This window comes from Pristis pectinata, chromosome 5, assembly GCF_009764475.1.
Source record: "Pristis pectinata isolate sPriPec2 chromosome 5, sPriPec2.1.pri, whole genome shotgun sequence".
Taxonomy (NCBI): Eukaryota; Metazoa; Chordata; class Chondrichthyes; order Rhinopristiformes; family Pristidae; genus Pristis; species Pristis pectinata.
The window spans coordinates 85,538,652-85,553,891 of record NC_067409.1 but is presented as its reverse complement, the minus strand read 5'-3'; the positions used below and the strand labels follow the sequence as shown (position 1 = coordinate 85,553,891).

Genomic DNA, 15,240 nt, shown 5'->3' with positions numbered 1-15,240 from the left:
GGCGCCGTGGCTTAGTTGGTTAAAGCGCCTGTCTAGTAAACAGGAGATCCTGGGTTCGAATCCCAGCGGTGCCTGCTGCTGAGGTCCCGAACCTCAGACGTTTTTGCAAATTTAGCATTTCTGAAAATTATTAAAAAAATAAGTATTAAATCCCCAAAATTTTATAGTATTAAACCATTTGGCAGAGTTGGCTGTTCTGTAAGTCATACTGTCTGGACCTTTTGTTTGGGCACCACCGGGTGAAATATTATTTTGTAACAGTAGAAGATTGGAAACTATTCTGGGTGATAAATGGGAATTTCCATCTCTTCGTCCTTAGCCTCGGTTCACTTGACAGAATTGAGGAATCTTGCTTTAGGCATGATATTTTTACAGCTAATTTCTGCAAATTAATGCAAATTACATATTTATTAAATAACAATAAATCATCATTTTTTGTCCATCTTAACTTTCAATTTAAAATCTAGTTCCCTTAAAGCGCAGGTACACAATATTTGCTTTTATGGGGTAAGCCATACTAACGATATAAAACACTCACGTGAGTTCCCTGGGAGAACCTTGCCAATGTCATTCCAAATGCCCTCGGACATTGGACTGTCCGCGGGCATTTGGAATCCACTGGCAGAGCACCAACATCCTGCAATTTCCCTGCAGAAGACTGAACTTGCACCAGGTCAGGCCTAGCGCAGGTTTACTGACTTAATTAATTCCAAAATTGAGAAATGGATCGGAGGGGATAGCAAGCAGCAGCAACGAAATGAAGTAACCATCCCACAAGGAAAACATTTTTAGACTTCATCCTCATTAATCTACCATTCCCTGTTGTGGCAATAGTTAAATTAGTGGAACAGTCACAAACAAGGGGACATAACTACAAAGTAAGGAGCTGGTCATTTACAAATGAGGTGCATAGAAATTTCTTCTCTCAGAGGGTAATGGAATCTCTGGAATTCTCTGCCCCAGAGGGTGGTGGTAGCCAGATTATTAGATATATTTAAGGTGGAGGTAGATAAATGTTTGAAAGGGTTATGGGGAAATGGCACAGAAGAGTTGAGGCTATGATCATACTAAAAGGGGGGACAGGCTTGAGGGGCCTGGTGGCTTACTCCTGCTCCTATTTTCTTGTGTTCCTGTATATATAAAGGAGTGACTGGCACAGTCTTTGTGGAGACTAAATTATGATTGAATTATGTATTCATGCTAAGAGCATTTCCCTTTTGTGTGGCATTACTGTATGCTAAATAGTATGGACTCAGAATAGATCTGGCAGCTCAAACCTTGGCATCTGTAACTTGCTGCGAATCACCAGCAGGAGCAGAATTGTGTTCCATCATAATCTCTGACCTCATGACCTGGAATATCCATTGTTGTACCTTTACTATCAAGGCAGGGAACCAACCATGGTTCAATTAGGAATTTAGAGAAATAGCATTAAGAATATACCAAAAAATAATCTGCTGAAACTGTCTTCAAGTTTCGGTCTCCTCCTTGGTTCCTTACCATCACTGAAGCCTGTCCTCAACGAATTTGGTTCACTCTACGTACCTGAAGCAAACAACTGAAGATGCTGGAAATCTGAAACAAAAACAGAAAATGTTTGAAACACTCAGCAAGTCATGAAGCACATGTAGAGAAAGAAACAGAGTCAACGTTTCAGGCCTCTGTTTCTCTCTCCAGAGAGCCTGTTTGTTCCGTTGAGTGTTTCTGCTGGCTTCTGTTTTTGCTTCACTCTACCTAATGTCCACATTCGCTTATGTGTGCTGCATACAACAAAGCTTGTGGGCCCTACATGCTCAGAATTTGCTCCATCTCTCTTTACCCAAACTGTTCCAGTACAATTAGGGCACTGGTATTCATCTGGAAATTTGGGAAATAATCTATATATTCCTTGTTCACACACAGCAAAGACAAATGCAGCTATTTACATCTGACCACGTTAAGGTCAGATGTAGGAATGTCTGCTGATGATTGCGCAACATTCAACGTTGTGGTGGAAGTAATCTTCACCACAAAGTAAAACAGCCAGGCAGTTTGCCATCACCCTCACAAGGCAATGAAGGAAGTTAAGTGTCCGCTTAGGCCATGACAAAACAGCTAAAGGAGTCTTGGCCAGGACACCAGAGAGGAACAGTGAAGTTGTTCTGTGCCAAGGGTTCTCTCACGTCCAACTGAGAAGACAGACCCCAAAACAGAGACACAAGAGATTCTGCAGACGCTGGAATCCAGAGCAACACACACAAAATGCTGGAGGAACTCAGCAGGTCAGGCAGCATCTATGGATGAAGGGTCTCGACCCGAAACTGTTTATTTCCCTCCATGAGATGCTGCCTGACCTGCTGAGATCCTCCAGCATTTTGTGTGTGTTGAGGCAGACCCAAAAGTCGGCTCCTCCTTCCTAGTCCTGCCTTTTCATCTCTGCAGATGTCCAAGAGTATTTTTTTTAATTTCCCAGTGCTGGATGTCACAGCATAGCTTGCACAGTTTACATAGGTGTTGGTGCAGCCCCACTCGCTGCACGTTGGTGAGGGGTTGAGCCCACCGCAGCGTGTGCTCGGTGGCCCCCGCACGCCCGCCACCGGGAGGCGCTGTGGGCCGCAGGGGCGCAGACGCTCCGGCCGTAAATGGTACTGCGCGTCGCACCGCCGTCCCTCGCGTACTGACTGTGGCGGCGGGTTCGGGCCGGGCCGGGACGCAGCCACACCGAATACCGGCAGAGAGCCCGGGGGCTTAGCCCCCGCCGCCCCCCTCCTCCACCACCACCGCCGGCCAGTGCAAGCCTTCGTTCTGCCGGGCCGCCATGGAGAGCACCGAGGAAGGTGAGAAAAAGGCGACCGGGTTGGGCCCGGGGAGAGGAGATCAGGCGAGGCCGGGGATCGGGGCAAGGGAGTAGGCCACTCACCAGCCCCGGCAGGCGGCATCTCTCTGCAACCGAAGCCCAGGCCGCGGCTTCGCTGTTCGGGGATGGTTCGGATCGGGCAAATAGTCCTAAACCTTCGCCCCCCCCCTCCCCCAAAATACGTGATGGTAGCATAAGGGGGTTAAATCAAGTGATGGTCTGTGTCCGAGGGATGGGTGGGGGCGGTTGCATTGGGGCAAAGATTCAGCCTTGCTTCTGCTGACGTTTCATACAAGGTGGATTTCCAAAGGGACACGCGGTCTCAGCAACAAATGGAGGCATTTCACCACTGCCCGGGAAGTACTGTTGGGATATTGTTCAACGTGGAACTTGCTATGAAAGCAAAACTTTTATCAAGGCAAGAAAATAATATGTTGCATTGACCAACGCCTTAAAATAGTGTTCATCACCGCCTCCCAATAAAGGGTGCCAAATCTAAAGCAGTCAAAGTTGGGAGAGGTGACCAAAAACTGGTAGACTTGCCCTGAATATGCATTTTAATGAAGTAGTCAGGTACTGGTAAGAAGAAATTGTTGGTCATGTTGCTTTCTGTTGTCTTGCTGTGTTATGGCAGCTTTCAGTGAGTTTCAAATTTAAAGGATTAATCAACTTGAATAATAGTGTACTTTGTAGAGGTAAAACAATTTGTAGGAGGCAAGTAAGTGCAAGTCCTGAAATCATCATTGGGACATTTAGAATTCACGGAGTTTTCTCGTGGATAGTTGTAAAGTGAATCTCTTCATTAGATTGCTGCTTATAATTATGTTTATAATTTTACATAATTGTAGGATTATGTATTATTTTGGGGGTGGTGCTTGGGGAATACACACAAATGAGAAGCCTTTTCTAATACTGTACAACATGAAGAAATTTTCAGGTATGTTACTTTCATGTTTGTGTTGAGCACAAATTTGTTAAAGTTTAACACTGTCCTGCATGTGACAAGTTGGTTCTGTCCAACCTGCCGGTCAGTAGGTTGGCAACTGCTTTGTTTACATCCTTATCCTTGTGGCAATTTATTGCTGCTCAAGCTGCTGTTGGGCACTGCAGGGAATGAGAATTCCTTTGGCCTTCCTAGCATCTTCACAAAAAGGATGCTTTACAGTGAAATATTTCAGATATTTATTGAACATTTTTCCTTTGACAATAATATCTGAAGCCAATTCATTTGTTAAACAAAATTGATGTATGTTTTTCTTTGCCCTCAAGCTACTTTCAATCTGACTTTAAAAGCAACTTTGTTCAAAGTAAGGAACAGAGAATTGATTCTAAACAGAACTCAAGTATTCGGCACAGACTCTCAGAAACTGGAGACCCTGCTACTAGTAGTCGTAATGCACACGCTAGAAAATGCTTATCCCACCTGTCAAAGGACTATGAATGTCTGTGATTTTTAGCTCTAATCTCACAAATTTAGGAAAAATTATTTAAGTGATCATATTTTTAAAAAATCAAACTCAAACTTGTGTTTAAGCACTTAATATAGTTAACATTTAATTGTTTGAAGCTAACTTAACTATGTTTAATTTAATTCTATGAATTCAAGGATGTAAATTACCTGAAACATGCCTATCTCGGGGTCTTTCCTGTCCTAGAATGAATAAAGTCACTGCTCAGTAGATTTCCCAGCGTAACTGGAAGAAGTTGGCACTATGCTGCTGATTCACATGAGTCTAATGCAGGTGCAGTCGGAATGATGGCTGTTGTGACTTCCCAGAGGGTTTGGGGTTTTCATGTTTGTTTAATTAGCCATTGGAATTGATCTGTGTTGTGAATCTGATGCTTGCTACAAAAAAAATCGAGTGATACCAATACATTCAGCGGTGTTATGAAACATTTAGAGATTTTGCTATTCTCTGATCCATAAACATTTACATTGGTGCTTTTGTTACTTGAGTATAACTCTTTATTTTAGGTTTCCTTCTGAAATTCTGCAATATTATGGCATTTGTTGGTATTGTTTGAAAACTACGTCGAGATAGTTGAAAAATTCTAGCTAAAGCCAGCTGCAGCAGCACCTCTGTCTTGGAATTCTGTATATATGAATGCTAAAAGGTGTTGCCATGATTCTAAAGTTTATGAGCATAATATTCATGTAACAAAAGGTAGGGAGCTGGATATTTAGCCTGCATTATTTTCTTCCATGATTAAAAATCATTATGGCAAAGAATCCTGTTGACTTGTGACAAGTCAGAAAAAGGCCTGTAAAAATCCTGAGAGTTAGCAAAGTTATATCAGTTACCCATACTACTAATAAAAATCTTTGTGTATGATTTTTGTTTAGAACATTTTACTGTTGTTGTCTTTAGCATGAAATTGAAGAGGTGTGTGATCTTTTGTTGTGGGTGATTTTGTATCACTAACTTTGAAATTGGCAAATTTGTACTTGCATTACAGAACACAAATGTACGTCTTAGCATCATATTATTGTATAAGTGGCTTCTATAATCATTTGTTAGAACTTCATAACCATAGATTTACTTCATATTTATAAGAAGTATAATAATAACGTTTTGAAGGATATTAAGTGGTGCCACAGTGCTTCAGTTGTTATCCAATGTGTGAGTGGCATTATGTGAGATGCTTAGAATTTCTGGTGGTAGATGAACACAGCAGACCGTATTGGCCTTCTGCTGAAAACTTCTGCTGTGCTTGAAAATGAGGCTCTGGGTGCAACCAGGTTTTGAAAATTTTGACACACAATGTGCTGCCAGTACTGCTTATGGAGGTTGGAATTTTTGAGTTAGGATGCTGGATGGGACAGTGGCCACGTGCCTGATTCACCCTGTTGAGGGAGGAAGCTGTTGCATCCCTGTAGTTTAGATGATGATGGTGTATAGATTGAGACCGATTCTTTGGGGTAGTTGCGGAAATCAGCAGTTAGTGGTAGTGGGGGTTGGTGGAGGAAATCAAGAAAATGAAACCGGTAGTCTTAAAATTGGGGTGTGGTGAGCGGGATTGACTGTGGGCAGCAAATCAACATTGGGTCAGGGGTAACTTGCACATTGTAACAGATGATCAGTGGGGTAGGGAGGGTTGCTGGGAATGAATGCTGAAGGAATGTAATTCCGTTGCTTGCCAGGTATCCCAGTCTGGCTCTGTGTTGGGAAAGCCATGTTATTCTAGAATGGACCACGCTGTCTCATTGGCCAGATTTCCCAGACAATGCTCAAGAAGCTTTGTTGTATGTGGAAGAATGTTATTCAGTGTGACCCTGATCTGGAAATGGTCAGTATTCCATTTTTCACTGTGGAGAGCTGGAGGAAATCAGCTGGTCAAATAGCATCTGTGGAGGGAAAGGAATTTTCCACCTTTTCCTCCTCTCTCGGGGAATTCCGTGAGCTCCTCTCTCACTGCTCCCCCTCCATGGTTGTTTGTTGCTCCAGGTTCCAGCATCTGCAGTCTCATCTTCACTGTGGACAGAATTGATTTTCATTTGCATAACTTTGAGAAAATGGCATTATGCAGTTGAATTTCTAGGAAGGCTGTGGAGGCTCCACCCTGTCATTCAAAACTGGTCAATAGACATCCAGGTATTTAGGGAAGCTAGATATGTGGGGATTTTGTAGGAAACTGGCATTGAGGTGGAAGATCAGCCATCATCTTGAAGAATGGTGGAGCTAGTTCAAAGGGCCAAATGGCCTTCTGCTCCCATTTCTTGGGCTTTTATTCTCTTAATGTTTGGTTACATATTGTGGTTTGATTTTGGAGATTGTGTTTCCTTGGTGCATTTGCTGTTTTATTATGTGCCTGAGGAGGCTTTAATGTTACGCTACTTTAACGTTGGCTAGAGCTGTAGTGGTAGCCGTGATTTTGGGTGTTGGGGCATTAGATAATATGGAAGTGACACTGCAGTTTAAAAAAAATCCCTTTCAATAGTTATATTTTTAGTGCTATTTGCTCTCCTCGCATCCAGAATCATTACATGTTGGTCAATAGTGGGGGGATTTGCAGGAGAACCTGATCTTTCCCCATAAGGTACTCATAATTTTATAATTAAGCCCCCATTTAAATAGTGGTAAAGTTGCTGGAGGATGAGGCCAGAGACTCATGGAATTGGACTGCAGGTGACCTTTTAAAATCTATGGTTGGCGATCATGGGATTTGCTGCATTACAATAGAGGTTTCTGCATTTTCCACAATACTGCAATTTAAGTAGGCCAATGAATAAACTGAATTACAATTGAGAGTAGTAAACCCTAGCCAAATTTACTTTCCAAATCCCAGAGGAAGAATCTATAGTAGTGGACCACTATGCTGACTGATGTAAGCTAATTTAGAATAAATTGAAGATCAAATTTGGGAATAACTTTGTCTCTTTAGCTGACCTCATTGGCTAAGCTTTATTTTCTTTGTCCTCGTGCATGGGTAATTGTGTGCACACCTTGGAATCTTGAGGTTTGTCTCTACAAAGTTTAAATTGATTTTGCTTTTACTACTTCCATTTCATAGTTGAGTGAATTAATTTCAGTGATTTTATTTTGGGTTATTCATCAATGAGAAGGCAGTGCTAAGAGCACTCATTCAAAGGAAGAAATAAACTAGTAAGAAATATAAACAAGTAGAACTGAGTTGTCTGACTTCTAAGAGTGAAGCCATCAATGCCCTGGGCCACAGTTTGAACAGACTTGGTATAGAATACAAAATCAAAAAAAAAAGTGGATGCTGGGGATTTGGAAAAACATTTGTAGATGCTGGAACTGCTCAGCAAGTCAGAGAAAAAAGCAGTTGGTATATCAGTCATTGGTCTTTCATTAGAAATACGGGTGCTGTCTGACCTGAGTGTTACTGGCTTTTTTCTAGAAGCTCAGAGTCTTCAGTTAAGCCTAATTTAAACATCATTGATGAATTTAGTAATATACAAGTTTATCACAACAAGCAGGTGAACTTGTTATTTTAAAAGAGCTATGGATCCCTGAAACATTATGATGGTACCAGATTCTTGAAGATCCATGCAGTGAAGCTCAATATGAGAGTTATAACTTCCATTACAAATTGGTAGAGTTGCATCATCTCTTTGAAATCTGAAAACACTGTGAGGATTAATATGAATCGAAATCTAATTCTGTGCCTCGCCTTCAACAAACTTCCCAATAGGAGAGGAGCTAATCTTCAGAATTACTGGGAATCTGTTCATAAGAAATAGGAACAGGAGTAGGCCATCTGGCCTGTTGAGCCTGCTCCACCATTCAGTAAGGTCATGGCTGATCTGGCTGTGGACTTAGATCCACCTATCTGCCTTTTCCCCATAACCCTTAATTCCCCTACTATGTAAAAATCTAACTGTGTCTTAAATATATTTAATGGGGTAGCCTCTACTGCTTCCCTGGGCAGAGAATTCCACAGATTCACTCCTCTCTCGGAAAAGCAGTTTCTCCTCATCTCTATCCTAAATCTGTTCCCCCAAATTTTGAGGCTTTGTCCCCTAGTTCTAGTCTCACTGACCAGTGGAAACAATCTTCCTGCCATTATCTATTCCTTTTGTAATTTTATGTGTTTCCATAAGATCCCCTCTCATTCTTCTGAATTCCAGTGAGTATAGTCCCACGAGACTCAATCTCTCCCCAGAGGCTAACCCCCTCAGCTCTGGAATCAACCTGGTGAAACTCCTCTGCACCGCCTCCAAAGCCAGTATATCTTTCCTCGAGTAAGGAGACCAGAACTGCAAGCAATACTCCAGGTGCAGCCTCACCAGTACCCTGTACAATTCAATTTGTAGTAACTACGCTCCAGAACCAAGGTCACTTCAACCTGAGTAGTCAAACTGCTGTAGATGACACTTTTGTTCAGGTGTGCTGGGTCTCCAAGCTCCAAGCCATTGTTAACTCATTCACTGAAGCATACAAGAGGTTGGGCCTTAAACTTAATGTCCACAAGACAGAGGTCCTCTATCAAATCCTTCAAATTCACTGGAAGGATAAGTGAACTTGTATCGGTGTCTCTCCCAAGTTAACTTCCCAGCACCGAGGCCCTAGGTACACTCCAGTCAGTTTCAGTGGGCAGACTATATAGTTTGTGTGCCCAACACCAGACTCCTGAAACAGACATTCCTATTTCAAGCAACACAAAAGCTGCTGGAGTAATTCAAGCAGGTCATGCACTGTCTATAGAGGGAAACGGGCGATCGACATTTCGGGTTGAGACCCTCTGTCTGCAGTCTCTTGTGTCTCCATTCCTATTTCAAGCTCTGTTGCAGGAAGAAACCTGGGGGTGGGGTTTGTAGGGTCCCTCTTTTTTTTGGGAATTCATGCATATGTCCACCCAAAGTGGAGAAGGAGCAGTCAAGATAGTATTGAGAGTGCACAGAAGCTCTATGTAAATGGTGAAAGAAGTGCTCCATCTTCACACTACCCACATGCTTGCCCCATCTTTGGAAGAGTCTGCAATTCCCACATTGGCCTCAACAGCCACCTCAGAATCTCACAGAACCAAAGTGGAAGTAAGTCATCCTCGATCCTAAGGGACTGCCTAAGAAGAAAACTTGGTATACAAACAACATTCAAATTGTAGATGCTTCAGGCTTTCATATTTTCAGCTACAATACTTCCTAGGGCATGATTCCAATGTATGTGAAGTTTATTTGTTTGCTTTTGTTTCCTGGCATAAATGTATTTGTGTGTAAGGAATGTACTTTGGTTAGAATGAGGTGAGTTGGAACATTTGTGGAAATGACCAGGAAGGGTGGCTGTAAAACAAATGTGAACGTGGCAATGTTTTCAGTAAAGTTGGATGTCAATAAATAACTCTTATTTAAACCTTCTAAAGTATTTATAATATTTGGAATGCAGAATGTCATTCTAGTGTGCCATGTAAAAAAAAATTATGTGAATCATAACAAACATTAGATCTTAGTCAAGAGGAATATTATAAATTTGAGAACTCAATGCTCTTGAATCCTCCTTGAAACTCTTCAGATTTTCTATTGCAAATGGAAAAAAAATGCAGATGCTAGAAATGAAAATAAATGCTGGAATACTCAAAAGGTCAGGCAGCATTTGTGGAAAGAGAAACTCTTGATTATTTTGGGTCTGAAACTATCTGGTTTATCACAGTATAATTTACTATAAGTCAAAGAGCAATACGTTTGGAGTCCTTTTCCCAGCTGGTATGTGCAAATATCCACAGGTACCAGTGAGCTAATTTTACTTTTTATTTCATTTTCCTCCCTCTGAGGAGAAATGAAATGCAAGGTAACTTTAACAAATTTGAGATCAAATGCCTGTTGTTTATAAAATCAGGCTTTTTTTTTGCTTTTCTCAGTTGTCCTTGAGAATGTGGTGATGTTGCCCCTTTGAATCGCTATCCTTGTGGTGAAAGTATTCTTACAGTACTATAGATGCGTGGTTCTAGCACTGATAAAGATTTGGCTATAAAGCTGCTAATTAGGGTGGTCTGTGCCTTGGGGAGGCTTGCAGGTTATTTTGTTCCCCCTCTTCCTGCTAGGGTTTTTAAAGGTATAGATTTAAGGGTGCTGTAAAATAAGGTTGCCAAATCGTGGTACTGATGGCTTAAGATGGTGCTGCTTAAACAGTCCCCTTCAGTTGAGGATAACTCTCCTCCACTTGAATTTTGAGTTGTACAAGATGCCTGTGGGAATTCCCTTAACATGAGGTGGCTACTGCATGCAAGCTACTGAGTGGGCTTGAAAGGGTGATCTGGGTCCAAGCTGATTGGAGCAATCACCCAGTTGACAGGTACACATGGATACAGATGCTCTTTCCCATATCCTTCTTTTGGCCTCCCTTTCTCGGCACTCTCCCACCCTGATCCCATCTGTGCTTCATTTCTCTCCCCACCCTCTGTTCTATCCCGCCCTTAACTGCCTCCTTCAGTCTCCTTCCTTTGGATTCTTTTTTCATTTCTTTCATTTTTCCTTCATCTCCTGCTGATGTCCTTTTCCTTTCTATTTCCCTCATGCTCTCCAGCTTCTAGCTGCTCAATTTATCCCAGTGTAGGATTGCCTAGACCCCACAAACATCTGCCAGAAACCTTTTATGAGAATTTTTTTAATATAAATTCATTAAAGGGATGTTTGCTTCACAGGCTGAACCAACATTTAATTGCCCATCCCTAGATGCCCTTGAGAAGGTGGTGGTGAGCTGCCTTCTTGAACTGCTGCAGTCCTTGAGGTATGAGTATATGTACCCAGAGTGCTGTTGGGAGGGACTTCCAGGATCTTCACCCGGCAACGGTTAAGGAACAGTGATATATTTCCAAGTCAGGATGGTGTGTGGCTTGGAGGGCAATTTGCGGGTGATGGCGTTCCCGTGCTTTTGCTGCCCTTGTCATTCTGCCTGGTAGAGGTTGTGGCTTTGAAAGGTGCTGTCTCAGGAGTCTTGGTGAGTTGCTGCAGTGCATTCTGTAGATGATACAAACTGCTGCTACTGTGCGTTGGTGGTGGAGTGAGTGAATGGTTGTGGATAGGGTGCCTACCAAGTAGGCTGCCATGTTCTCTATGGTGTCAAGCTTCTTGAGTGTTTGTTAAAACTGCACTCATCCAGGCAAGTGGAGAGTATTCCATTATACTCTTGACTTGAGCCTTGTAGATGGTGGACAGCCTTTGAGGAGTTAGGAGGTGAGTTACTCGCCGCAAGATTCCTAGTCTCTGATCTGCTCTTGTAGCTACATTGTATATATGGCTACTCCAGTTAAGTTTCTGGTCAATGGTAACCCCTGGGATATTGATAGTGGGGGATTTAGTGATGATAATACCATTGAATGTCAGGGGATAGCTGGAATTTCTCTTGTTGGATATTGTCATTGCCTGGCCCTTGCGTGGCATGACTTTTACTTGCCACCTATCAGCCCTTGCCTGGATATTGCACAGGTCTTGCTGCATTTGGATATTGACTGCTTCATTATCTGAGTGGTGAATGGTGCTGCATATTGTGCAACCATCAGCGAACATCCCTACATCTGACCTTCTGATTGAAGGAAGGTCATTGATGAAGCAGCTGAAGGTGGTTGGGCCAAGGATGCTACCAGAGAAACACCTGCAGTGTTGTCCTGTGGCTGAGATGATTGACCTCCAAGCACCACGACTATCTTTTTTTGCGCTAGCTATGATTCCAACTAGCAGAGGGTTTTCCCCTTGATTCCCATTGACACCATTTTAGCCAGGGCTCCTTGATGCCATACTTGATCAAATGCTGCTTTAATGTCAAGGGCAGTTACACTCATTTCATCTTTTCTCCATAGGCTGAGGCTGTAATGAGGCCAGAAACATTTACGAAAAATTTTTATATATCTATATTCATTCAAGGAACGTGGGCTTCACAGGATGAGCCAGAGAATATTCAGCTGCCTTCTCAGTGTTGTCATATATCAGCAGATATTCTTCAACAGTGGGTTGGAGGGTCCAAGTATGATTTTTAGGTCAATGGAGATGAATTCATTCTATAGGAGCCAGAGCATCTCACTCACTGCTGTTATTACTCTGACTCTGAACTAACAGGACCTTTGTTGTCTGCATAGAACACTACTGCACAGTACAGGCCCTTCGGTCCACAATGTTGTTCTGACATGTTATCCTGCTCTAAGATCTTTCTAACCCTTTCCTCCCACATAGCCCCCTATTTTTCTATCATTCATGTGTCTCTCTAAGAGTCTCTTAAATGTCCCTAATGTATCTGCCCATACAACCTCTGCCGGCAGTGCGTTCCACGCACCCACCACTCTCTGTGTAAAAAAAAACTTACCACTGACATCCCCTTATACCTTCCTCCAGTCACCTTAAAATTATGTCCCCTCATGTTAGCCATTGTCGCCCTGGGGAAAAAGTCTCTGACTGTCCACTCGATCTATGCCTCTTATCATCTTGTACACCTCTATCAAGTCACCTCTCATCCTCCTCCGCTCCAAAGAGAAAAACCCTAGCTCGTTCAACCTATCCTCATAAGACATGCTCTCCAATCTAGGCAACATCCTGGTAAATCTCCTCTGCACCCTCTCTAAAGCTTCCACATCCTTCCTATAATGAGGTGACCAGAACTGAACACAATACTCCAAGTGTGGTCTGACCGGAGGTCTATTGAGCTGTAATATCACCTCATGGCTCTTGAACTCAATACCCCGACTAATGAAGGCCAGCACTCCATACACCTTCTTAACAACCCTATCGACCTGTGTGGCAACCTTGAGGGATCTATGGATGTGGATCCCAAGATCCCTTTGTTCCTCCACACTGCTAAGAGTCCTGCCATTAACCTTGTATTCTGCCTTCAAATTTGATCTCCCGAAGTGTATCATTTCACACTTATCCAGGTTGAACTCCGTCTGCCACTTTTCAGCCCAACTCTGCATTCTGTCAATATCCTGTTGTAACCTACAGCAACCTTCTACACTCTCCACAACACCACCAACCTTTGTATCATCAGCAAACTTACTAACCCACCCTTCCACATCCTCATTCAAGTCATTTATAAAAATCTCAAAGAGCAGGGGTCCCAGAACAGATCCCTGTGACCTCCAGGCAGAGTACACTCCATCTACCACCATCCTCTGTCTTCTATGGGCAAGCCAATTCTGCATTCACACAGCCAAGTTTCCCTGGATCCCATGCCTCCTGACTTGGGATCATGCATTCCCCTTAATTCACAGGGCCTCTGTTTCCCTTGCCGTTTTTAAACTAATGGGCGTAGATAATGCACACTGCAGCTATTCTGTTGCACTTTTTAGGAGTGTATCAAAAGTTGTTGGATAAGTTAGAGCAAGTTGGCTCTTTTGTCTTGGGCAGTGCTAAGTTTGAGTGTTAGAACTGGAGGAGACTGTTCTGCAACATTCATGATTGGATTTGGCAGACACTGAGAATGTGATCCCATTAGTTGGTTGTGGAATCCCATAACTTTTATTTTACAACAAGCTGTTCTGTTGTTTACCATTTATGCAACCTTTTAACTTTCAGATTATTATGTATGTAGGTGGCTGTTCCAAATGTACTTTTCCAAGTCTTATTTAACCAGGCTTGATCATCTGCTCAATGGTAATGGTGGAATGGGGAGGAGGGATACAGTTCTGCTGATGGCCATAATGCTGCCTGAAAGCCCAGTTTTAGTTTGGGGTCAGTTTAGCCAAGACCATTCCTAGATATGGACTGTGGCACCAGATGGACAGAAACGTACCTTGGGGGATAACTTAATGGTATATGGAAGGGAGAGAGTGACCCTGGGAATCCTCGGTATTAATTCTGGACACCATTGTGTCTCATTACATCAGGTATTTCCTTGGCTGTAATGTGGTATAAACCAATCTCAGAAGATAAATATTGAAAATCATCCATTCACACTGAAGATGACTATACACAGACAATTTCCTTAAACTGTCTTGTGCTATACGTGTTAAATACACAGGAAACCCCAAGAAGTGCAATTTCTTTTCTGGAGGAGGGGTAGAAATTTAAAAATTTTTCAGACCTTTTGTGGAATGCTCAACCCACAATAAGATATCCAAATGTTCTGCAGTTCTGATCAAAGAAATTACGATTTCATCCTGTGCGTAGTTCCACTTGATGTAATCGGACTTGAGCTCGTAGTAAAATTATGCATGTTGCTTTAGCCTGGATCATAATGTCTTTTTAAGCAAATCGGAGCATAATCTGTAAGAACATTACACAAAACTTTGTACTTTTCATTTCCATCTGTTCTCTTAATTTTGCCTTTGAAGTTCGATTTAATTGGAATAAACATTGTGGCAAGCCCTTTGAGAATTGTACATAGTCACCTTAATTTCTGATAAAAGGTCTCAGACTTCTCTTTCCACCTGCTAAGTGTTTCCAGCATTCTTCTCTTTTAATTTCACCTTAATTTCCATCGGGTAGGAATTTTATTGCAGTTTTTTTTCAGTGTAAATGTTATTTCCATTATCTCAATTTTAAATAGCATGTATGCCAAACTAATTGGTTTGGGTATTGCTCAGCTGGATATGACTGTTTAGCACCCAATTTGAACCCAGCACAGACAGGGGTGAAAGTTCCCTCATTAAAAATTATTTTAAAATAATTTATTCCAGGAAAGTCATACAATCGAACCTTTCTCCCCTGTGCCCATATTTCCTTGGTAAAATTGAGTTTATTGCTGCCCACAGCACCACCAATAGATGCTATTGCAAGTAGCCACCTTGTGTCCATTTTTTTTGGAGCATTGTGTTCCCTAATAATTATGCTAGTTGCAGATTTCCCACAAGAATAGTAACTCATTGTTACTTCTACAATTTTATAAGCTTGGGTTGTGGAAAGGTAATTGGAAACTTACTTTTGTAGTGCTCTAGATTTGGAAGAGTATTCATTTGATGAAATTAAATTAAATATGCTGGGAACTGAGCTGCTCATAGTCCATTCACCTCTGACA

At 42.2% G+C, this 15,240-nt stretch overlaps 1 protein-coding gene and 1 non-coding gene across 3 annotated transcripts in view; both read left to right on the top strand.

The window, feature by feature from the left end:
• On the top strand, positions 1 to 74 carry trnat-agu (transfer RNA threonine (anticodon AGU)). The gene has a single exon. It is a non-coding gene; the product is annotated as a tRNA-Thr (tRNA).
• Positions 75 to 2,513: 2,439 nt separating this feature from the next.
• Positions 2,514 to 15,240, top strand: part of marchf6 (membrane-associated ring finger (C3HC4) 6) — a 55,415-nt gene continuing 42,688 nt past the window's right edge. For both annotated transcript variants that reach the window (XM_052016600.1, XM_052016599.1), the window contains exon 1: positions 2,514 to 2,816. In XM_052016600.1, the coding sequence (XP_051872560.1) occupies positions 2,798 to 2,816 (19 nt within the window). In that variant the 5' untranslated portion in view covers positions 2,514 to 2,797. The remainder of the gene's footprint in view (positions 2,817 to 15,240) is intronic.